The sequence below is a fragment of the Amblyomma mixtum genome, chromosome 10 (assembly GCF_055824585.1).
Source record: "Amblyomma mixtum isolate Tamu chromosome 10, ASM5582458v1, whole genome shotgun sequence".
NCBI lineage: Eukaryota > Metazoa > Arthropoda > Arachnida > Ixodida > Ixodidae > Amblyomma > Amblyomma mixtum.
In genome coordinates this window covers 176,570,740-176,596,838 of record NC_143021.1, presented here as the reverse complement: position 1 = coordinate 176,596,838, position 26,099 = coordinate 176,570,740, and the positions used below count along the sequence as shown (strand labels likewise).

The following is a 26,099-nucleotide window of genomic DNA, read 5'->3' as shown; positions in this document are numbered from 1 at the left end:
TGCACACCGTGTTTACGGAACACGGCTACTAACGGACTTGGCTCAGAACGTCTTGGTCATTTCTTATAACTTAGGATCTTAATTCTGCCAGAAAGGCCTATACTTTTACAGAAAATTTAACTTACACAGGTCAACCTGAGAGGTGACATACTTCCTCTGGAAAAAAAAAAGAGGGGGGGGGGAGGGGAGGGCAGCTCCCATGGTTACTGGTAATGTTAAAACACTGCCCAAGCACAGCGACATATGCGCAGGCTGACAATTCACTTCCACAAACATGTGAAGCAGATAAACTGCGCGGAAAGGTTAATTATACTTAGGTGTAAAAGAAGACTAACTGCGCTAGCATTTCGCAATGCGACGGCAGGTCGACATACACTAATCCGTTGTGTTTTGAGATGGCAACCAAATCGACTAGAAACAAAATTTCGAGACATAAGGAGGTTCCCAAACTGACTGTCAAGCATCCAGTTGATGATGATGATGGTGTACTTCCGCGATGCAAGGGCAGCTTCGCGCCGACTTGACTCCCAGCATAAGGGCGGAATTCACCTGACTGCCACGCGACTCAATGTCCACCTCCCATACGTGTCCCACATAAAGCCCGACTCAGCGCCCGACTCAGCGCCCGACTCAACGCCCAGCTCGTCTGCCGAGCTGTTGCGTCCAACTCTCATGTCGATAAGCCCTGCCTCTATGCCCGAAGTAAGACATGATGTTGAGCTAGTCGGTTCATGGTTACAGCAAAACAGAACTGCGCGAAGACGACGGAACAAAAGAAGGCACGAATACGGCACGAAGGCAAAGGCACATTGCGCTTTGTGTGCGTGTATTCGTGCCTTCTTTTGTCCAGTCGTCTTCGCGCAGTTCTGTTTTGCTCTATGTCCGACTGCACACGTCCGACACCTTACGGCCGACTCCATATGTCCAACTCCATATATATAAAACTCCATACAATTTACGACTCCGCATGTACGACTTCATACGTCCGACTCTGTCCGGCTTACTACATCACAAATTCAGCCGACTTCGCGGCCAGCAACACGTACGCTACTACTGTGCGCCGCGACATTGTCTGCGACTCTACGCCCGACTTACGCCCGACTTACGCCCCGTACTACACAGTTACGACCTCGCCGCCTTCCCAGCGCTACGGGGCAAAGCAAACAATGGCAGCAGTAACAAGGGGACATCAAGCGCCACGCCTTGCACGTCCCAGCAGGCGACGCCGCACCGTCGCTGCACGCGTCTGCTCCGATGTCCCCAGATGCAGGTTCCGCAAGACATAGGCTGGCCGCGCATGCTTTTCCCGAGAGCAAACCCCAGCAGCGCAGTTAATCCGCACAATATTGGAAATGCATTGACAAAGGCCGGTACTATATATACAAAGGACCAGGGTGAAACCATCAATTTCCAATATTGGGCCGATTCGGCCCAATATTGGTTATGTATTCGCAAAGGTTAGTCCTACAAAGAGCCATATTCAAAATTCCGAAAGTGCGCTTTCCCACATAACTATGTTGCCCCAAACAAGATGGCCGACTTTGCTACAAAGGAACTACGTGGGCTACAGGACAGGCGCTAAAGGTGTGGATAGAATGTAAGAAACGTATTTTGGAAGAATCAAACAAACAAAAAAAACAGACTTTCTTGCTTTGTTTCAGCAGGAAACACATGGTCAGCCATCTTGTTTGGGACAACATTGTTATGCGGGAAAGCGCACTTGCGGAATTTTGAATATATCGGGCCGATATTTCCAATATTGCTGCTTGGGTAAGTTTATCGGCATAAAGAAAAAAAAAGCCAGACAGAGCAGGACCCGAGGCCACAGGAACACAATTAGGGACACGGGGCGCCGACGCGCCCGAGGGGCGTTCAAGTATATACCCCGCACTGCGCAGTCCGCACGTCCGTCGCGTGTTGCTCGCGTGCTGCGTGGAAATGCACCGCGCGGATAAAAAAAAAAAAAAAAACGTCTGGAGCCTAAAGGCACGATGGCGCGTGCCCGCCTCGAGGCATCCCTGGAAAAAAATAATACCCGCCATCGAACGTGCAGCAAAGCGCAGTTAATTATCAGGCCTCTTTTAAAGGTAGGGGTACAGTAAGCAAAAAAAAAAAAAAAAAGACCCTCTGTTGTGAAAGACCGCTTGGCAGAGGCCGTGCATCGCAATTTTCAAGACAGTGTACGCATGTAAACAAGCAAGCATTCTGAAAAGCCTCGAAGGAATGCCGCGGCTGGCGATTTCAGAATTCCACGTACCGCGCGCATAGCTTCACGCGTGTGAACCTGCTGGGCAACACTGACTTGATGGCACGCGGGAGAGCTCGAGAGATACCATCACAATCCGAATCCGAAACGAGCGATGCACTCAAGACGCGCGACCGCGCGAACAGTTGCGGCGGAGGACAGGGTTAATTGGAGAGACATGGGAGAGGCCTTTGCCCTGCAGTGGGCGTAGTCAGGCTGATGATGATGATGATGATGAACCCGTCCAAGCAGCATGGTTATCTGGAACGCATTTCCATACAATAAAGTTCCGAATACAGCCGGAACGGCGTCCCGCATATGCGTATGTCGAACTGCCCGTCATAATCGTTTTCTTATTTTAACTGCAACTTCGTTCCACATATTTTTTTTTTAATTTCTGTATCTGCAACACGGTTTCATTTGTTCCAGTTGCCAAAGTAGAACATATATGGGGGACCAGATTACCAGTATACGATCGCGTTCGACCATCGCAGGAACGTCGAGAAGGGTGAACTTCCTGCCAGCTTGGCTAAAGACGCGGGTTCGATCCCGGTCGCGGCGCTCGAATTTCGATGGAGGCGAAATTCTAGAGGCCCGTGTACTGTGCGATGTCAGTGCCCCTTAAAGAACCCCAGTCCGAAATCTCCGGAGCCCTTCACTGCGGCGTTCCTCATAGCCTGAGTCGCTCTGGAACGTTATAAACCCCCATAAACCAAGACTATACTGCGCTTGGTCGAAAACGGTGAATTCAGCTGGAAGAAATGAGTCTCACGAAAAACACGCCCTCAACCAGGGGTACAGAAATTGTATTATTTTTTTTTTATTTCTGCAAAGAGAGTGCGATATAACCCAGCCTTCCTCCAGCAGGAGGCGATCACCTTCTCCCTTGTACTGGCGCCACAGGAATTACATTAATACATAAAGTAACCCTTTCCACGTGTGTACAAAGTCAAAGAGAAAAGAAAAATAGGAGGAAAATAAAAGACCTCCTCCCGCACTGCCTAAGGCGCGACGGCCTTCACGCGTATACACTGGGACCTCGGACCAATTAAACGCGCCTCACGCAACTAAACGCAGACCCGCAACGCAATTAATGCCGTCGAAAGAAACCGCGTATGCACGTTACTCAAGAGCCGGACAGTATACTGTGTATACTCGCGAAGCCGTCGTAATAGCAATAGGCTAATAGCGCGAAATTACCCGCTCCGCCAGACCGAGATCTAACCAGCGCGGAGCACTTACCTGGAACCGCTGCCGCAGCCTGCGCGAAGTATTACGAGGAAGCGGCACGCGATAACTTAAAACAGCGAGCCCTTTAAATGAAAACCGCAGAATACTATCTCAAGAACAGTCTCTATAAGGAAAAGCATCCGGCATTTCTAAATGCGTTTTTTTTTTATGTCTTCTTATAGATGTGAATCGCACGCTCTCCTCTAGCAGGCTGAATAACAGCGGCCACAAAATAAAGGCGATGATTACAAGCTGCGGTGTCCTTCCCGAAGTCCTTCGAAATCAACGTGTACAGGCAGGCTACGCATGCTCTTCCTTCCGGCAGAAGAAAAAGAAAAAAAAAAAGCCTTCTAAAGTACAACGACGAAATTAGCAAAGCAGCACAAATAGAGGAACTATAGGGTGGTGCGCTATTCGCGTTCCACAGCTATACACAGTTCGCACCGATGTCATGGCGGCCGCCATTTTCGGGTCCAAAAAACAGCGGGGAAAGCCCGCGGCGTTTTCCTAGTCCGCTTATTGGCATCAGGTCCTCGGCGTGCACTGCGGGAACTAGAACATGCGCCCATAGATGGCGCCCTTAACGTCACGTGAGAACTCAAGAGAGCCACCCCACCATTTTTTTTTCTTCTGGACATCGTTGCCTTGGCAACGATATGACGTTGAAAATTGGTTTCTGAGGAAAGGAAATGGCGCAGTATCTGTCTCGCACATCTCGGCGGACACCTGAACCGCGCCGCAAGGGAAGGGAAGAGGGTGGGAGTGAGAGAAGAAAGAGAGGAAGAGGTGCCGTAGTGGAGGTCTCCGGAATAATTGCGACCACCTGAGGATCTTTGACGTGCACTGACATCGCACAGCACACGGGCAGCTTTTGCGTTTCGCCACCGTCGAAACGCTGCCACCGCGGTCGGGTTCGAACCCGGGTACTTCGGTTCAGCAGCCGAGCGCACTGACCACTGAGCCACAGCGCACGGTTACACGTTCAGTTCTCTTTCTTCCGGCCGCTATTGGAGGAATTGGCACAGAAGTTCCCTACCCCTGAGAAAGCGTTGTCGATGCACAGCTGACCGGAAATGTTGCCTCGGATGATTTTCGTCGGTGTCGACAACTCGCAGAGACGTGCTCTGACGAAGCCAATGCATGCACGCTAAGTAAGAGCACTCCCTTATAACGTCAAGAACCTGATAAAATTGGCCAATCCGAAGCGTCCAGCTGCCGTGGACGCTTCAATCACGACCAGTTATAAATTCGTCTCTTATAATGACCACCTCAGCGGACTTTTGGCTGTAATACGGAGAGTCAACTTACAACGAACATCGGATACAACGAACGCAATCCGCGTGACCGTCAGGTTCGTTATAAGTGGTCTCGTTTGCACTTGCCGCCTATTTGTCAGAGCGCTACTTACACAGCGCACCGTTAACAGTCGAGCTATGCGTTCCATAAGAGTGGAAGGAAATTATTCCCCACGCTCGCGTTCCAACGAACTTTTGACAGCAGGCGTATACAACACCGCAATCTCAGTGTACACGGGCTTTCCGAGTATTTCGCCTCCACTGGAATGCGCCGACGAACGGGATCGAACCCTCAACCTCGTCGTGCTCGGGAACAATAAGAGCAACCAGCTATTGAGCCACTGCGGCGGGTAGGCGAAGCAGAACGTAATAAAAAAAAACGTTTAAATCAGCTTGGAGTTCATTCAATATCATTTACACTTATGCAGACGTGCACCCGTAAAATACGCATCTGGACGCCCCGGAGTTAGAATGCTGCCTGCAGGAACTCATTCATTACGCAGAGCCAGCGGTGTAAACGCATGCCCAACATTCAGTAAAACACGAGTTACGCAATAAATAAAAAAGAGCGATGAAGAAACTTGTACGAACTGACCAGCGATTTCCGGCCCAATATTGGAAATAGATGGTTTCACTCTGGTCTTTTGTATACGATCGACATTTGCCAATATATTTCAAAAGTTTGGGTCGATTAGTGGCGCTGATCGAATAGTCTGCTGCGAGCAAACGCGCGCGCACACACGCGCGCAAACGCGCAACGCAAGGGGTTGAAAGCGGCTGGCGTAGAGCCAGTGTGCACGAGGTTACACAGAGTTGCTCAACCGGCACCCCTATAGCTGAAATTTAGCCTCCAGCCTATACGCAGCGCAAAGACAGAAAAGGTCCATTATCGTATACCGTCGCATGGCGCACCTGGGCTTACAACGACAGGCAAGTGTCCGCAAAGCGGCCGTTTCTTTTTTTTTATCGATAGAACCATTAAGCAGACACGACATCGGCTGCACTTTATCAGCCGGTCTTGCCGCAGACGACCACGTGCATAACAATTACTCGCACTTGAGCCGAGCGTGAGGCAGCAGTTGCTTCGAGCACGGGAAAACGCATCCACCACGCCGCTCATTGAATCGAATTCCACAAAACTTCTCCCCCGATTGCGCCAGGGCATCGTGAAGGAAAGAACTATAGTTTAACGATGCTAGGAGACGATACAGTCTGTATACAGTCGCCCCTGCCAGCCAAATAAAGAAAGAAGCGTCGAGACACAAGTTCGACGCTTTCGTTGTGCGCGTTTGGGCGCGTTGAAAACAAGCGCAGGTAATAGCTCAGACTTCCGCTGAGTGTCACGTTTGTGTCCATGAAGTCACCCTTTCTTCTATCCCAATGATGTTCGGCCCAGTAGACGCAGCACTGCTACGAGGACACTTAAGTGCATGGCCCCTTAGTAACTCCAGGCGGTGAACATAAGGAGACCTTGGCACTCCAAACGGCGTACAAAAGGGACTTTGGGTACTCAAGACTGCATATAAAGGGGACCTTGGCACTCCAGACGGTTTAAAAAGGAGACCTTAGGCCCTCCAGGCAGGGTACAAAAAAGACTTCAGGTAGTCTGGGCGGCGTACAAAGGAGACCTTAGGCACTCCAAGCGGAGTACAAAAGGGACTTTGGTACTCCTTGCGGCATACAAATGAGACCTTAGGCATTCTAGGCGGCGTAGAAAATGCATTTAGGTACTCCAGGCAGCATACAAAGGGGACCTTAGGCACGCCAGGCGGCGTACAAAGGAGACCTTAGGCAATCCAAGCGACATACAAAAGGGAATCTAGGTACTGTAGGCGGTATACAAAGGCGACCAGTCCAAGCGGCGTACTAAAAGCACATAAGGCAGCCTGGGCGACGTGCAAAGGGGACCTTAGGTTCTCTGGGCGAGGTACCAAGACGGCCATGGGTACTCTATGCGCCGTACCACAAAAGAGACCTTCGCCGCTCCATGTGGGGAGTACAAAGCGCTCTACCAGATGGTTGCGAAGAAGCTTCACGGCCATGCCCTGCATCAAAAGACCCTGTACGGCCACAGTCACCGGGTGCAGAATAAATTTATTAATCCAGAGAGAGAGAGCGCCGCACTTTCAACGCAGCGAGAAGTACTACGTACGCCTCCGTGGTTAACGAGCTCGTTACCATGAATACGTAACAACTAGCCCAACTTCTCAGGTTAACGCGATATATACGCCTCGCCGCGTGGCGTCGATCTTGACGACACTGCGCGCAAGCGGGTTCCTCTGCAGCGCGGCGCGATCGCTCGAAACGGCAGCGTCACGAGCCTGCATGATCGCGCCGCACAATTCGCGCGCCGTCACCGTCCTTGGGCGGCTCGTTCCACCCCTCGCCCGAACGCTTAGGACGGCGGGATGGAAGGTCAATCATGCATGCTAGCGCAAGGGCAGCGCGAGTTGTTTTCTTTTTTTCTATTTTGCACCGGGGCTCCTGTGCAACCGGTTCAAGAAACGCTACACAGAGCTTCGGCTTCGGGCATACGCGAGAGTGGAGTGTACTCACTCGGCTGAGTGATCCGAAATTATGAACACAAGGTCACCTATGTCCCAGAGGTTGAATGTATACAGTTGGGGCCACAAGCCTCTGGAACGCGTGTTCCATCAATGAAGCCGATAGCTGTGTTATTAGCCGCCGGCTGACGACCACACTGCTGATTTATGAGGGTTTAACGTCCCAAAGCGACTCAAGCTATGAGGGACGCCGTAGTGGATGGCTCCGGAAATTTCGACCACCTAGAGTTCTCTAACGTGCACTGACGTCGCACAGCACACGGGCCTCTGGAATATCGCCTCCATCGAAATTCGATCGCAGCGGCCGGGGTCGAACCAGCGTATTTCGGGTCAGCAGCCGAGCGCCGTAACCATTGAGCCACCGCGGCGGTTAGTGAAGGTGAAAGAAAGGGATTTTTGGCTTTCACCTTCAGAAGTGTGGTGCTCAGCCGCCGGTTTACAAGAGAACCATCGCCATCGTTTATTTAACAAGCGGGCCAGAAACTTTTCCCCCCGACTGTATACACGAAAGGTGTACCTTGCCAACAGCTAGCTCCCTGAAGTTTAGCCTCGACACTTCACGATGAAAAAATAACCACGCATGCGTCTAGCGCAGTACAGCCCGAGTTGACGATTCGCCATTAAACCCTAAGTACCAATACTATACTACACCCTAAACAGAAAGGTGAAAAAAGAGAGTGAGATGTCCTTTAGCCACTCCCTTTTAAAACAAAGTGTGTTAGAGGACATCTCACTTCCTTTCCACTCCCAAATAGGTGTATTTATGTTTAGGGTGTTTAGCCAATACACTCCTCTAGTGTCTAGGACTCGAACGCCAACAGAAGGAATACACCTGGGGTTACGAACAGTGCGGAGAGCGATATAAGGGAAAACAATAGGTTTAACATTATGGGACACGAAGAGAGCTGCGCACATGGGAAAGCGAAAGGCAGTCGAAGGCATTTATGTTTAAAAGAAAAAAAAAACTAAACGGGCATGTGAGGCGCGCTTCTAAAGCGCGAAACTGATAACAGGTCTTCATTATGCGGATTGTCAGAGAGAGTACCAAGAAACGAAAAATGAGCAAAGAGAACTTGCTGGAATAGGGACCGGGCGCGGCCAGCGAATGACAGGGTTAGCTGGAGGGATATGGGGGAGGAATTTCATTTTGAAGTGGACGTATCTGGGCTGCTGCTGATGATGATGAGCAATCGCATATGACACTGCTCGGAACGTGCACGACGAACGGTTGCGCCACAACTTTGGCAGGAATATTGTCGGGAAAACATAGGATTGTCTGAAGTGGCGGTGCTCGGCTCGTTTTGTGCGTTATAGGGCAGCCTGACGACGTCACCCCATCTTTTTGCCATCGCTGGGATTTTTTCTGTGCCATATGGCTTTTCTCATAATGGGTCTAGTGTATTATACACAGGTGTACTATACCTTGAACCGTACTCTCGGAAGACAATACTGAGCAGCAGCTTTTGCCATTACGCAGGCAATGCGTCTTTCGTCCCGCTCCAACGTTATGGGCTGATCGACGCAGGCGGAGTGGGCTCTTTTGATAGATTTCAGACACTTGGATCTCTTTGAAGTACACAGTAGACTAGTAAAATACGAGCTTTTTTTTGCCACTTCGTACGAATCGAAACGCTGCCAGGCCGTACCCGGGAATCGAACCCACGACCTCGTGCATGATCTGAAGCGCATCATAGCCACTGAGCCAAAGCGGCGCAAGTACGCGCAGCTCTTATTTTATTCCGCTCCGTTTTTTAGCCCACTTACCAAACCATCCCGATATACTATACTCGTTTAATACATAGCAGGCAACGCTGTCAAAGCTAGCGCGCCTGTTCGCGTAGGCTAAGTCCGCACGCAAAAAGTAGTTCGCCATACAACCAAAGCGAACACAAACATATTTCGCAGCGACAAATCTTAAGTGCCGTGACTGGCACCTCCTGGTACCGTTTTACTTTTTGCCACATTTTCGTGCTGCGACTCGTCGAGATTTCGAGAAGCAAAAGGTACACGTGGCGGTATGATACGCGGTTGGTAGGGCGAATCGCTTCTACTAAATCCGCGCCCAAATAGTAGTTCACACGCCGTGAAAATTATGGCCAGAGAGCCCGAACACTGAGCGCCTCACAGCTTCGACCACGATTTCATATGTTCCTACATCGTTTTATACCGCTCTTTGTATTCGTCCAAACAATGATCGGAGTTTCGAGAACGAATGATACGTGGCGAAGTAATATAGTTTCACGGACGCACTACTTCAGCAACCTCCGCAGCGTTGCCTGCTATGTATGAAACTGAGTACAGAGCGCGCAGCCGCCGCGGTGGCTCAGTGGTTATGGCTCTCGGCTCTGCGGGTCGGCTGCTGACCCGAAAGACGCGGCTTCGATCCCGGCCGCGGCGGTCCAATTTCGATGGAGGCGAAATTCCAGAGGCCCGTGTACTGTGCGACGCCAGTGCACGTTAAAGAACCCCAGGTGGTCGAAATTTCCGGAGCCCTCCACTACAGCGTCCCCAATAGCCTGAGTCGATTTGGGACGTTACAACCCCATCAACCGACCAACTAAACCAGGCCTGCCACGGAACTTCCTGTGTGCGTGCAAGGCGCGGTTTCCATTCCTCAAACCAGGAACTTCTCGGCGAAAGGGTGAACGCCTCGATGCAGCGATGAGATGCTTCGAGCCGATCTGTGATTCACACGTACACGTGCAACCGGAAGTAACTACCGGAAGTAACTGTGAGAGAGAGGGAAAAAAAAGCGCTGCAGAATACGCGGCCTCACGCACACCTTCCGTGGTTTCCCTGCATCTATGTATGTCGTACCCCTGAGGCCCATTTCGCATGCAAGCGATTTCAGCAGGCTTGCGATGGGGTTTCCGTACGGCTGGAATTCAATCGCAGCGTCGGTGTGTTCGCTCTGCGACGACCAATGGGGAGCGCAGAGACGGCGTGTGACGTAGGGGTCACGTGAGAGCTGTTGTCGCGGCGGAAGCAAAACCGTTTGAATGTAATAAAAAACTTACGAAATATTGCCTACAGCATCTAAAAGTGCGCTGGTTATTACATCATCAACGCATTTTGTGCAGCGTTCCTGTCGCGTTTAATCGTGGGTTGCCCATGCGAACTTCAAGCAACCTTGCCTGTCCCTCCGACCGAATTCGCTGGGCACGCGTGGCATGGGAAAGCCCTGACCGCAAATCGCTGTGCGGCGTCACCGACTACGGCGAATATTTTCGTTCTGGTCGCAGCATGTGAAAGGGGCCAAACGAACCCAACCGGCCGCACCACGGCGAGGGAGTGTGACGGTACGACGTCAACCACGGACGGCAAAAATAAATTTGAGGCCTATAGAGTTTTTAAAACAAAATCGGCCCCACGTGATCATGCCACGTGACCCCTCGCGGTGGGTTGATTGGCCAGGGTCGAGTGATGGCAGTCATGTGGGGGGACCAACTTGCACTTCTACGAAGAGAGAAAGAGGGAAAGGGAGCGGCTTCAAGAGTACAGCTGGCGAATAAGCGTTTTAGCGTGACGTCATTCTCCGTGCGTAGTTTTTTTTTCTCCCTCTCCTCCATGCAACCGCACTAGCAAGAGACCTCAAACATCATCCCCGGTCGTCCACGACGCCCCGTAACGTCCTGCACAAAGGCGTCAAACATTTGGTGACATTTCCTGACACGTTTGTGCGTGCGTGCGTGTGTGCTTTCTGCAAGAGTATGCTTATAGGGCTAGTTCGACCACGCAAATGTTCGCTGCCTCTAACGTCGTGTTCGCCTTTCTCGGCGAGCGCCGAACATCGAGCGACAGCCTGAACCGATGCAATGGACAACAGATGGGTGCCACCAACAGCCCATGGGTGCAGCGTACTGGTACGGCCTATGCGCACAATCCATGGGCACACGCTATCGGTACGACCTGTGGGTACAGCATACCTTCGTATCGCCTATGAGTTCTCACGTGAGCTATAAAACGCGCGAGGCCGTCCTCCCAAACGCCAAAAAAAAAAAAAAAATACTTAGACGTCGTAACAGGCATGGACGTCGATATAGCACTTGGACGTCGGAATAGCCACGGCGTCGATATAGTATGCGGACGTTTTGTTGTCACACTGCTCCTATGCGGGTCGCCGGAGTGATTTGAAAACAAAAATAAAATAAGTTAAAAAAAAATGGGAGAAAAAAATGACAGGGAAAGGCTCTCGCACCTCCGCTCTTCAGCAGACTCAAGTGCAATCCAGTAATTTTTATCGAACATCTCTCTCTCTCTTTTTTTTTCCCCCAGACTCTGCTAGAGCCCCAGGCAGCTCTCCCTTTCTGCGCGAAGCGGAACAACACGTATGCCCCACGACTGCTGCAATCAGAGCACACCTAACATTACTCGTGACACGCGCGCCAGAGAACGCGGTCTCGCCGCCAGCGGCATCGGGTTACGAGGACGCCTCAGCGTATCAGTCCGATACGAACGCCCCCCGTCCCGGAACCCCGCGAGCGACAAAAGCGCCCGACGCGGCGAAACTGCGCATGCCCTCCGGAGCGGCTGTTGTCAGGCGCATCACTCGGCGTCCGCGGAAGCAGGAGGCAAGTAGGGGTGTGACGCAATACGTGCGGAAGTATACAACGTTTCACCCCCCGACCATGAGAGCTTTCGGCTCAGCCGTGACGCAACGCTGCATTCGTATACCGGCCGCTCGGTGTTGCATCTATAGTATTGTTGAGGATTTGTGGGGTCGCAGCGGAGCACCAGAGCAAGATGACCAGCGTGGCAGGCTTCTAGTTCCGAACAGCCCGTGCCGGGCGTGCGCTCCGAGCACGCGCTGTCCATCTTTATTTTTTTCTAGCGCGCGCTGTAACGCTGATATCAGCGCCGGCGCTTTATAGCGTCGCCGGGCGCTATAGTATAAACAACCGGCCAGCCTTCAGGCGCCGAGGCGCCGAGCCAGTATCATCTGACGCTTTACGGGCTGTCTGCAAATACACCTTACGGTTTGAGGGCGCGGCCGTCGGCCGTCAACTCAGGAATGCTGCGCCGAATGCCCCACAAAGGGGCATCTAGCCAATGGCGTCGACCGGTTCTCGTGATGTCGCGGTTACCCGCTTCACAAGCTGCGAATCTCGCCGCCCAACGCTGCGAATTCGTTCGGTTTACGAATAAATTCCTACCGGACGGAAATCGTTCGCAAGCCCTCCGCTCCGCGGCTATAGACCGACGGCAAAAAAATTTTTGAGCAAGCGGATTTGAACTGCTTTCCTCAAAAACTGCAGCGCTATTAATAACATTGCGGCACAGAACCAATGGGAAGATTGAAGCGCTTAAAACTGCCTCCAGGTCGCGCTACTTAATCGAAAGTTCGGCGAGGCTTACTATGGCGTCGAGACAACAGAATCCTACGTCCTGCGTGCTGGATCGCGTCGCCACACAGTGCATATTATTGAAAACGCTATGAAACATTGTTATGCCCGGAATGCCCTCTTGCCTACGTGGATTAAAAAAAATACTGACAGTGGCTAAGCTTGGCTAAGCCAGGATATACGTAGCGAAAGCGAGCGTAACGACGAGGCAAGCGGTGTGACGTCATGCCAGATGGCGCGGCAAGCGCGCGGCGTACGCCAGCTGCGGCGGTTGCTAGGCAACGGCTCAAGGTCGCTGTCTGTGTGCCTCCTCGGAGCACCGCCACAGCGAAATCGCAAGTTCGTGGCCAATGTAGCGTTCGCTACAAGACGAGGACTGTCGTCCGGCGCAGCCACGGCGGCGTTGACAGCAAGCCCACTGTGGGAACAGCGCATGACGAACACAGCTCTCGAGGCCTGCCGTAATTTTCCCAGAGGCGGTCAGGGCAGCTGGGTCCGGCCACCTGCAGACCTCGTAACCCCGTCTCCGATCGTCCTCGTCCATTCTCCAGACCGACCACGCTGCTCCATCCCAACAACATTTACCCACCGCGGTGGCTCAGTAATTAGTGCGCTCCGCTAATGAAACAGAGTTCCCGAGTCCGAACCCTGCCGCGGCGGACGAGTGGGGGCGAAATGCAAAAGGCGCCGGTGTGCTGTGCGATGTCAGTGCACGTTAAAGATCCCCAGGTGGTCGAAATTATTCCGGAGACGTCCACTTCGGCACCTCTTTCTTCTTTCACTCCCACCTTCCTCCCTTACCTTAAGGCGCGGTTCAGATGTCCGCCCAGATATGTGAAACAGATACTGCGCCATTTCCCTTCAAAAACCAATTTTCAACATCGGAAGGGGTGGGTTGGGGGGCGGGGGGGGGGGGGGGGGGGAGTTTTTGCGCATGCCTCAAGGTCGGCTCAATTTTATTTTTATTTTTTCATCACGCTAGGGGACCGCGACACTAAGTACAGTACAAGCAGCTCTGAGGCTTGGGCGCACGGTGACCGGCAGCGGAAGGAAGCCACGCAGGCCTGCAGGCGACGGCACCCAGCGCGGCAACTGGCCTTCTTCCGTCGCTCTATTTGCGTGCACAAACGGTGCCGAGCGAAGCGATAACCCAGAACGAACACGCAGCACTTTCTCCCAATAGCCCCCTCTCACAGCCAGCGCAGTTGGAGCAGTGCCGAACGCCGCACCGATTATCTCGGCGACGGCCGGCTGGCCGCGCTCGCAGCTATAGCGTTCCCTTTCGAAAACACCGCCCCTTCTGTTGGCAGGCAGCAGCACCAGCTGTGTAGAGGATGAGGGGGGGGGGGGGGGGTGGGGGGGGTTCTCAGAAGCTGGAGGAGTCTGTGCAGTGCTTAAGTGTACGTCGTAGCCGTCGCTGCCTAGAACTATACGGTGTTCACTTGAAAAATTTCTTCCAACACCCACTGTCAGCCTACCGATAGACTATAGACGAACTGAATATCAGAAATTGGTTTTTGAGGAAAGGAAATGGCGCAGTATCTCTCTCGAGTCTCGGTGGACACCTGAACTACGCCGTAAGGGAAGGGATAAAGGATGGAATGAGAGAAGAAAGGTGCCGTAGTGGAGAGCTCCGGAATACTTTCGACCCCCTGAGACTATAGAATACTACCTATTGCAATATTTGTAAGATACAGCTGTTTTACATAACCCGCTTCTCCACCTTACCTGCCTCCTCCGCTGCTTCTCCCATCTTGCAGCTTCCAAAGCAATCCCACTGTGCATTTCTGGTTGGTTTGGTTTGGTATATGCAGTTTAACATCCCGAAGCAGCTAGGGCTATGAGAGACGCCGTAGGGAGGGCTCCGGAAATTTTGACCACCTGGGGTTCTTTAACGCGCTCTGACATCGCACAGTACACGGGCCTCTAGAATTTCGCCTCCATCGAAATTCGACCGAATCGAACCCGCGCCTTTCGGGTCAGCAGCCGAGCACCATAACCACTGAGCCACCGCGGCGGCAAAACTGTGCATATCTGTCGAGCTTCTATTGACTGCGTGTTGATCATCGGTAAAACTGCAGTGCCACAATATGTACCGAATGTCAACGGGAGTTTTTGCGCCGGACAATAAGGCCTACAGAACTTTTTACAGAGGTTAAATGATCGAAAGAACACCGAGACACAGAGAAAAGGAAGTCCGCAAACGCGGTGGCAAATGTTCGCGAAGTTGGTCCACTTTCTTCGCCCAATTCCAACAGGTACAGACACTACCAACTCACGTTCGTCCTCTCATTTATCGCCACCGGCTCCCTTTCGATCAACCAACGCTTCTTTTTTTCTTTCTTTCTTTCACCGCCCCACGCACGCCGTCCTTGATCTCAATTCGAGCCCTTTTCGTTAGCCTCCAAGCCTCTCTACCCCGCAAGTGACCGCCATTTGCGCAAGGTTGGGCGCAACTGTTACACATACTTCCATCTCCAGGGATGCTGCCGAGGTGCTATAAAACGACCCGAAAAGCGTATCTGCCAAACGCACTACCCCACCCATTCGTATTCTACCCGTTCGTTATTTCACTCTCGAAATCCGGACCTGCGCCGAATCGGCATCGCGTTGCACAGAGCGACGCTATACCCGCGCAATCGCATCCCCAATACATATCACGGGAGACCATCAGAATGCGCGACGAGGCGCAAAAAAAACGAAGCAACCACCCATCAAAACCAGAGTTGCGAAAGCCCATTGCAACTGCTCGCCACGTATGAACAAACACCCAACACTCCCGTATACAATTATCCCCCGCCCCGGAGCAACTATTCGCATTGTGCCCCCGGGCAAAGGCGGCTGCGTTCTATTCTTTTCTTTTTTTAGTTTCTTTTCGCTCCGACGTGCGCCCGGGATGAATCGCCGCGCGCCCCCTTCGATGGAAGCCTCGCGAAACGTTGCGCAAACTTGACAGCGAGTATGTTGGCACCCGGTCGGCACCAGTCCCGCCGCTGGACACCACGTGATTCCCTCCCGATCGTTCGGCAGCGACAAGCAAAACCGACGACCAACACGGACCGCCTTCGGCAGAGGTTGCCGCAAGAGTTAGGGCGTGAGTCAAGCCGTATATACGCGATGCGCCGCGTTGGTAAAAAGGTGGTGGTCGTGATGATCACGTGCGCTGCCCGGAGCCATGTAACCTCGTGCTTCGTGCAAGGTTGCGTACTCGCGCGGTTCAATAATGCGACCCCCACCGCCGCAGTGCTCGCTCCTGTTGCGCTGTCTTGGCAGGTGCGGCATACACTTTCTTTTTTCTTTGTTTATCTCGCGGCGCGGTCACGTGGTTAGATCGTGCTTCACTGCGCCGGCGCCTTAGAGGCGACAAACGGCCATCGAGGAACGTTTATTCCAATATGGCGGGGAGTTGCGGATGGAAATGAAAGGAGCGCGTCTCATTTGCGCTCAAATCGACGACCACCCCAGCAAACCAAAAAACCTCTCAGAGACGTCTAGCAAAAACCTCTCAGAGACGTCTAGCTAGACGTCTCTGAGAGGTTTTTGCCAGACGTCTCTGAGAGGTTTTTGGTTGGCTGGGACGGCTTGAGTTTTGGAAGTCTGCAGCGACGGCCGGTTAGCGTTCGTATACTGCGGAGATTCGTGTTCCGCGCATCCGAACCACGTGACCCCACCTGTGGTCCGGCGGTAACGGTAAGACAAAGCGCGAATCGATACCGAGGATAGCATCACCCGATTCTAAGAATAAAAGAACAGAAAGACACTTTGGCAATCGAAGTGTTGAGAGGCGAAAGCCGAGGCCACTATGCCATGACGACTTCCGGTGGATGTGGACGTCACACCGTTCCCGTGGCTATATATCGATACCCAAATTGTACATCTTTCGGGGATCTTAAGTGTTAATTACACTTAATTACGCATTTCTCTAGCTAATTTGAAACGAATCCGACGTTTTCCCGAACACTCTGTGACAATTTTCACTATGACGTGACGACTTCCGGTGGATGCGACGTCAGTCCGTTCCCGAGGCTATAACGACGTCCGCGCTATTTTGACGCAAGTTCAACATTTTTGTCTACAATTAATGAATTGATTAACCTACAGTCAGCAAACTTGGTTTCTAGGTTCATTTCTTTCACCTATATCTGAAGCAAACGTTGGTTTTCTTCTTTCTTAGTTCCCGAGTTAAACTCGGGTGACACGCTTTGTTAACGGACGAGCCATTAAAGGCTGCTGCGGGTCTATTCCGAGTCTGCCGACGTGTGTTCGGCAGCTAAATATGCTTTCATCGCTGAGAAGACGTAAAAAACTGAAGTTGAGATATCTGCTTCCCGCGACTCTGACTGATACTTTGAGCCGCCGCTGTGGCCTCAGTAGTTGTGGTGCTCCGCTGGCGAGCCGAAAGACGCGGGTTCGATCACGGCCGCAGCGGTTGCATTTCGACAGAAGCGAAATGCTAAAGTGCGAAGCGTGCAAGTAAATGTGCGAAGTAAGTGCACGTTGAAGAACCCCAGGTGGTCGAAATTTCCGGAGCCCTCCACTACGGCGTCCCTCATAGCCCGAGTCGCTCTTGGGTACGTTGAACCCTAAGAACCTATAAACTATTTGATCGACACTTCGGTGACGATGACGAAAGTCGATTTGCTTTGTTTTCACTTTCCGCCTTTCTTTTAATGTGATAGAATTCAAGTTGTCGTCATGAAAGAAACCATCGGGTTTTTTCCGTGACGAAATTCCCTGATTGGTCGATCGAGAGGGTCGTCACGTCATGGGCAACGCCAAATTTGAAAATCTGGAGAATGTTCGAGTACCTTCCGACGGTTTATCATATAAAACTATACCAACCAAATCTACTAACCCATTTCAATTCACCTTAATCCATCCACTCATCCCCACGAATCCACTTTAATTCATCCACTGATCGCAACTAATGCACCTTTTCTTCTTTTTTCTCTTCGTATACTGCGAGAAAAAAAAAAGAGCAGCAGCGGTAGCGATATTAACGCTCACACGCGTAATACTTCCCTCTCAATTCTCCGCCGAAAAAAAATCTGTCTGCGGAAAAATGGATAAGCGCGGACAACTAGCTGACAGAAAATTACATATCCAACAGCAAAGAATGCTTAGAATAGTATATAATGTATCGCACGACCCCCCATCTAAACAACTCTGATAAAGGAGGCATAATGCCAATAAATGACCTGCATGCACACCGCTTGATTTCCAAATGCAAAACCGAAAATAAAAACAACGCTTCTTTTCTTGCAAAACTGGCTTCATTGCGCAAAAGAAACACACCTTACACAACAAGGAGCCCCCATACTTGGCATATTCATTCATACGGAACCGGTTTAGGAAAACAGGTGCTTACACACAGCCTTCCGCATTTTCTTAACCTTTGCCAAAGTCACAACATGATTGTTGAACGCCTACAACAAAAAGAACTGCGACATTCTGTTTCAGTTTTATGTAACCGGGTATAATTTTTCATGGTTTTTGTTGATTTTTTTATGTGTTACGAAGAGTTGCATTTGTGTTAAAATTGGATTTTTGTTCATGCATTACTATATATTCCTTTCGTTGCCTTGCCGGTGCTTCTTCCTATGTGCTTACGTGCTGATACTGTGTGCCTTTCTTTTATGCGAAGCATACTACTTTAGCTACCACTTCAGCCCTTCACCGTGGTTATGCGCCTCCAAATCACGTGATACATGACATCACACCACGTGACACGATGACGTCACGACAGTGGAGAAACGGGGGCCCACCTCGCGCCGTCGCTGTGGTTGTGCGCCTCCAAATCACATGACACATGACGTCACACCACGTCACACGATGACGTCACGACAGTGGAGAAACGGGGGTCCACCTCGCGCCGTCGCTGTGGTTGTGCGCCTCCAAATAACGTGATACATGACGTCACACCACGTGACACGATGACGTCACGACAGTGGAGAAACGGGGGCCCACCGCGCGCCGTCGCTGTGGTTGTGCGCCTCCAAATTACGCGACACGATGATGCTTCGCATTCTCAAGGCTTAACCAAGTTAAGCCTCAGCCGTTCTTTCTTTTGCAAATTATGTACCTTTTGTAAGGAGGCGAGAGCGCGTCAAGCTACAACCCTAGCTTTTTCTCTCTGCCTCCCTCATCCTTGTGATGAAAAATAAAGGCAATATTATTATTATTATTGCAAATGGATAATAAATGGACAATCTGCGGATAAATGGATAAATGCAAGTGCATTTCTTACTTGCGACACACTGCCAGCTCTTTCACTGACGGAACAGCTGTGAAAGGAGCAACAACTTCACGACGACAAAATTTCCGATAGGAAAGAAAGGAAAAGTGACCGCCGATGCAGCCAGTCTTTGAGCCGAAGACGCTACGCTAGCGGGTGAAATTTCACGATGTGTTGGAGCCCCTGTCTGCGTACGGCGTGTCTAAAGTAGCAGAGCAATGCTTCTAACCTATACAACTTGCACTACTTCGTCCAACGATCCGGTTGTCTCATTGCGCTCTCCTGACTTCCAAATTTCGTTATTTCTTTGCCGTGACCGTTCGTAACAGTGCTCCATAGCCAGCAAGCAGTGGTGTACATCTCAAGAGTACCGATCTTTTTCGGTTAAAACCGAATTAAAAAAAAAAAAAAACTTAATGCGACGTACACGTTTGTTTGTTGTTTTTTTTCGCTTTAAACCGGACCTATAAGTTGTAGCGCAGTAACCCTGCAAGTTAACGCTATTTGGCGTTAACTTGCTCAACTATTCTTTGGCGTTAACACTCCAATACAGCGTTCTAGCACACAGTCACCGCACGCCGCATCGCCAGCTCCGACAACGCATGCGCAGTTGCCAGCTTGCGAAGAGGTATACGGATACAGCCTAACCTCATTATAAAGAAGTTAAAGGGGTCGGGCGATTACTTCGTCATAAACATAGCTTCGTCAGAGCCCGTGTTGACCGCGAGCTTCTAAGGGGATCATCATTCCTTCGTTACATCCATCATTTCGTAACAAACCGTTTCGTTATAACGAGTTTCGACTGTAGCTGTTGAAAGGTAACAATATCCCAACGCCCTCCAATTAACGCCCAGCGCAAAGGGCGCGCGGAAGCGTTCAAACCCGTACGCGCGCAAGAGCGATAGACAGAAGAGGGAGGAAAAAGCCTTAATGGCGGGAAAATGCGCAGCCTCTGGGCGGCCGGCTGTCCGTGTAACTATAGTAATGAGCGACCGTGAGAAGAAAGCCACCGCTCGTGGCGCGGCACGCGCATTGCCGGGCGGCAGGCAGGCACGCTCCCGACCGGCTGCCGACGGAGCGGCGGCGAGTCTGCAGCGCCCTTGACCAAGAAAGGTGCTGCTGCCTCGTCGCGGAGGAGCAACCTCGCGCGATTGTTCACGCCGGACACGCGCTGCAGCAAAGACGACGATCGGGCGAACACTTAATTTCTCTCCCCCGAGTAACAATCTACCTCCCTTTCTCCACTGTACGCTCTGCCTGCTGAACACGTTCACTGAGGCGCTGCTCGGAAACCCCAACCTCACCAACTCTCTCTACTACGGGACTCTCCGGTACGGACTTCAATCAAGCTCCCCTACAGTTGGCACGTACCGTCCTAGCCAAAAGTAACCGGGCAACGGTGGTTTGTTCGTTAGCCCCGTAGCGAAGCGCTTACGGCAGCCCTGAAGCTATGAATATGTGTAGAGTAAGGTGAACCCTTGTCCTCACGTTCTGACTACTTTTTGGTCTTTAGGGGCGCTGTCAAGGCTTCGTTATACGGTAAAGAAGCAAAAACCTGCTGCTATATGTAAATAGATTTATTGACAGTGTACCCCTTCCCCTGTCCTTTCTACTATCCCCTCACCCCTTTCCTTTCACTTCTACACACTGCCTGCTATCCTTTATTTCCGCTGGCCCAGCTCAGGTGCTTCCAGCGGCGATAGCAGATGCCGAGGTAAAAAAAAAATATTTTACCTTCCATATGAAATGTAATAATAAAGCCAATACTACTACTTTTGGCAAATAGGGTAAGTTGAAAGACGGGGAATCAGCGTGTGCAAGTGCAATCACACATTTCTCTCCGGGCGATGATGACAGGGCGTGGGAGCTAATTTATTCAGTTGTAGCAGTACTGACAATTCAAAAGGCGATTAATACAGGCACGACACACAAGCACAAAAAATAAAGCAAATGGTTAGGGTAATTAAGAGACTTCCTCAAACTAGGGTTAGGGTAACTAGGTTAGGGTAATTAAGAGACTTCCTACCCACCCCTGAACAGTTCCACCAAATACCGGCAGATAATGCAATCGCTCCCAGCTCTACAGGCATAGATTTGGAGCCGCGCAGTCTGCCGCCTTTCCTGGCATATGGATCGCAGGTTCGCTGCGTGTACACGCGTGTCCCGACAAGCACATCTAATCGGCCCATTATTGGAAATGAACTGACAAAGGCCGGTCTTACAAACGACCACAGTGAGACCATCCATTTCTAAATATTGCTGGGACACTTTGGCAACTAAAGTGTTGAGAGGCGAACGCCGAGGACACTATGCCGTGACGAATTCCGGTGGATGTGAAGTCACACCGTTCTCGTGACTATATCGATACCCAAATTATACATCTTTCGGGGATCTTAAGTGTTGATTACGCTTAATTACACATTTTTCCGTCTAATTTGACACAAACCCAACGTTTTTCCGACCATTCTGTAATAATTTTCACTATGCCGTGACGACTTCCGGTAGATGTGACGTCACACCATTCCGGTGGCTGTATCGACGTACGTGCTATATAGACGCAATTTCGACATTTTTGCCTATAGTTAATTAACTAATTAGCCTACAGTCATAAAACTTGGCTTCTAGGTTTATATTTTCCTCCTCTATCTGAAGCGACCATTCGTTTTCTCCCAACCTTTTTAGTTCCCGAGTTGACACGAGTTAACACGCTGCCAAAGGTGTGACACCCTCTCCTAACGGACGACAGTATGAACCATTAAGGGCTTTCGCCTTAATACTGGGCCGATTACCTGTACCGCTTGGGGTGCCAGTGTTCCCCGACAAAACTTTACGAAAGCTACAGTACGACCACGACGCTGTAACTTGCTTAACAAGCCCCGCGGAGTTGGCAACCAGGAGAACCAGTTTATTTTTTTCTTCCTCCGCCGTGAAAGACGGGGGATGCGTCCATATCAAACCAGCGAGCCGCAACTAACAGTTTTCCCCATGGATAGATCACGAGATTATGGGAAAACATCCAGTACGTTTCGACCAGGCGCGATCTTATCTTAACCGCCGACTACACAGCTCTTGACAAGAACAGCCAGAGATACATTAGTGCTCGTATCTCGAGAGAGTTACGCATACAGGAAGCTCATAAGCCCGTGCCATCCACGTGCGGACGCCATCGAAGCGAGCGAGCGAGCGCGCAGGGTACATCATCGTGGCCGGCAGCCGAAAATAAGAGGCGCGTGTGCCCATCTGGCTCACACGAGGAAGAAGACTCCAGCCGACATAAACAGTGGCGCACACATCGAGGCTCATCCAGGCTCATTACAGCTACTCTCGCATACGCTCGGCCTTCAACACGACGCAGTAGACAAAGGGCAAGAACAAAGGAGGATGTATATTCGAGGCCGTTAGGAGGGGGTCACAAAAACAAAGCAAAGAGAATGAGACCGCATTAGTCTGCGCGACGCTTCTCGCCACAGGTAGTACCGGTCAGTCCTGCACGATCACCTTATCACAAAACAACTGCTGACGCAGGAGCTTTGTCCCCGCGTATAGATACATAAAGGTGATCGATTCGACACGGAGGAATTGCGTGTATTCAAATGCCTTTCGCAAGGGCAGCTATACGAGGCCCCTCTTCTAAAATGGTACCATTGTAGCAATGCGTCGTGCCTCAAAAACCACCGCGTCTACTGAAAGCCAACGGTGTCTAAGTGGGTCTGGGTCATGAGGCAGATGCAATCGAGACTGAATATAGAGTGAGGTCAGAAGGCTTAGCCCTTCACTGCTGCGTCCCTCAGCCTGAGTCACTTTGGGACGTTAAACACCCATAAACCTAAACCTTCTAACCACTCTACGTTCAGTACAAACCTATCCCTGTACAAAGGACTAAGAAGTGGGTGCTTTCCGAAATATACTGGACCACATATAACCTCCTGGGGGTTCTACAGAGAGCCACACGACCAGAATCCCAGACGCACGGTCACAAACCAGGCGCACCAGCAATGCCCACATGACCTGGACCATGACCTGGTCCCAAACGAGTGGTCCCCCCTTCTCTAGGCACGCATCCTTTTTTCCTTACAACCTTGTGAAATGCTGCCCATTGCGGGCGCAGCGCCTATGGCGCACCTGTCCCGAAAGCATCGCCTAAACGGCATATCCAAAGTCGCATTCAATTCTCTCTCCCCGTAGGCCCCGCAGGTGGGCATCAGCGGCTGGAAGAAAGAGAAAGAGAGAGAAGGGAAGGGAACAGTACCGTCGTCGTCCTCGACGCGTGGCGTGATGCCGGTCATGATGGGCAGCGAGATCATGACCATGCCCGTGGCGCTCCACATGTACTTCATGAGGAACTGCTCCAGCATGATGTACCACAGCCGCTGGTTGAAGATCAGGTTCATCTGGCGCGCCAGCGCGCGGTAGCTCTTCTGCAGCAGGCCCAGCTCGACCTGCGGAGAGCACGGGAGAAGACGCCATTTGTCACACCACGTACCACCCGGCCGGTCCAGAAACTGGAGCCCCTACATGACCACGTTCAATAGCATTTCCATGTCTCCGCGTTTTAGACGGGATTCCTTAATTCAAAATTGTCTTTTAGAGGTAAGAAAACGATGCAGTATCTGTCTCGCATATCTCGGTGGACACCTGAACCGCGCCGTAAGGGAAGGGATAAAGGAGGGAGCGAAACAAGACAGGAAGAAATAGGTGCTGTAGTGGAGATTTGGTTGGTTTCGTTTGGTTTTTGAGGAAAGGAAATGGCGCAGTGTGTGTCTCAATTATCTCGGTGGTCACCTGAACCACGCCGTAAGGGAAGGGACATAGGAGGGACTGGCAGAAGAAAGGAAGCAAGAGGTGCCGTAGCGGAGAGCTCCGGAATAATTTTGACCACCGTAGTGGAGTGGAGGTAAATTGGTTTTTGAGGAAAGGAAATGGCTCAATATTTGTCTCACATATCTCGGTGGACACCTGAGCCGCGCCGTAGTGGCGACCACCTGAGGATCTTAATATATTTTTCTTTCACCGACAAAAAAGCGCGCTGAGTATGGTCGTACTTCCTATTGGGCCCTTCAGTCAGCTATTTATGGCGACCTATAGCATACCACTTGTCTTGCTCTCAGTAATCGTGTTTCGGAAAACGCCGAAGAATTCATCTGAAACCCGCAAGCGGCGGCGCGACAGTCAGCCAACCTCCGATCAATTGAAACGAATCAAAGTGCTGCAGTCTTCCGACACGCGACAGGACCCTGCTAAGGGATGAAGGTCTCGCAAGTATAGCGTGATCAAAGCTCTGGTATCGACCACCGCACACAACGGCCCCAAGTGGATCCCGACAAGTTCTCCCGCTCGCCACGGACATATCAAAGGAAGCCGGACGCGATCGAACGGGCAGGGACACCGACGTGCCATTTCAGCACATTTCTCGAACCATTTCCCCTTTTTATATGTACACTTGGCCTTCCATTCGAAAAGCGGCAGCAGCGGATCGTCGAAAAAAAAACAAAAAAAAAACAGACAGCATCTTCGTGCCCAGATCGTCTGCAACGAATTACACTTTTCTTCCTACTCCCAGTGCGCGTCGGAAGGAGCGTGCTGCAACGGGGTAGAGCTTTCTTTTTTCGGTACCCAACCTATTTACCTGCTCGGTGCGCGCAGCCATGTCAAAAAAGAAAAAAACAAACACAGCGAAGACGTGTACATGGTCCTCCCGTGGTCGGTCCTTTAATGGCGTTCAGCGAGGCAGACATTGATTAAACGCACACAGAGCGATCAAGCCAAACAGGGAAAGGCTTCTACCAGTGCTCTGATTGCCTCTAGCCCGATAGAGCCCCGACTGCTGTCCAAACGACGGTGCCGTGCTCGCCGCAGTAAAACTGTCTGCAGTGGATGCGTGCACGACATGAGCGGTATGTCAGTGGATATGAGCATTTCAATTTCGAATGGGCTTTCTTTTTTCGATTCGATTAGCCGTACCGGGCCGGTTTAACCAGGCTATAGTAGTATTCATAACGCTATTGACAGATAGCGGCGATAATTTACCGGTAGTTTATGGTTTATGGCGCTTAACGTCCCAAAGCGACTCAGGCTAGGAGGAACGCCGTAGTGGAGGGCTCCGGAAATTTCGACCACCTGGGCTTCTTTAACGTGCACTGACATCGCGCAGTACACGGGCCTCTCTAGAATTTCGCCTCCATCAATTTCGCCAGGGGGCCCAGATAAACCCCTGAAGCTTGCACTCTAACAGCTCAAAAGACGATAGAGAACTGAACGAGGGGAAACAGTGCTGTCTCCGCCGTTCTTCCGTAACGTCCTTTGCGCTGTTTGCCCGACACCATGCATTACCAACTCGCCACACTGACCTTGCTGCTCGGTTCACACCGAAGAGACTCCCGAGCGCTAACACAGAATCGGACCAGAACGCTACAGCTCAGTTTTGAAGCTCCTGCGATGCAAAACAGGCCATGCTACTAGGCCCAGAAAGAACCCAAGCAGCACGGGTAAGTGGGCCAATATTGGAAACGTATTGGTGAAGGCCGGTGCTACAAAGGACCATAGTGAAATCACCCAATTGCGATATTGGGCCGATTAAATGGGCTGCCCAGTTCCACTCTGGTCCCTTGTAGGAACGGCATTTGCCAATACGTTACCAATATTGGGCCGGTTAACCTGCTACCCAGGTAATCGGCCCAATATTGGTAACGTATCGGCAAAGTCAGGTTCGACAAAGAACCAGAATGGAACCATCCATTTGGAGTATTGGGCCAATTACCTGCACTGCTTGGGTGCTTATGAAGCCTAGTAGCCTAGCTGTGCACATGTGACGAAGGCTGCCCCTCCCCCGGGCACGGACACACACGGCTTCTCTACAGCTCCCAGCGGCAAAGAAGGGCGATCGATTTCCAAACCCGGCACGCGGAAGGCCACGGTATGCATGCAGCACAGACCAGCGCTGACTGTACGTTAACGAGCGGGAGCCCATTACGCGCCCCGGTTCCGCCAAGGAAGATCAGGTCGAGGAGGGAGCTCGCCTTTCGACCTGCTGCAGAGCCCACTCGTATAGCTGTACACGCAAAGCAGAGCGCGCGGTTATTTCAGTCCCCCCCCCCCCCCTCCCCCCCCCCCCCCGCCCTTTTTGCCACAACCTCGGCAGCCCGGCAGCTCCGCGGGAGAAGCGGGAGCTGTCCCTTTTTTTTTCGGCGT

General features: G+C 51.4%; 1 protein-coding gene across 1 annotated transcript in view; it reads right to left on the bottom strand.

Annotated features, from left to right (window-relative positions):
- Abcd1 (ATP binding cassette subfamily D) overlaps positions 1-26,099 on the bottom strand; it is a 117,477-nt gene that overhangs the window by 31,160 nt on the left and 60,218 nt on the right. The window contains exon 2 of the mRNA XM_089564094.1: positions 23,161-23,350. Coding sequence (XP_089420220.1) covers positions 23,161-23,350 — 190 coding nt within the window. The remainder of the gene's footprint in view (positions 1-23,160; positions 23,351-26,099) is intronic.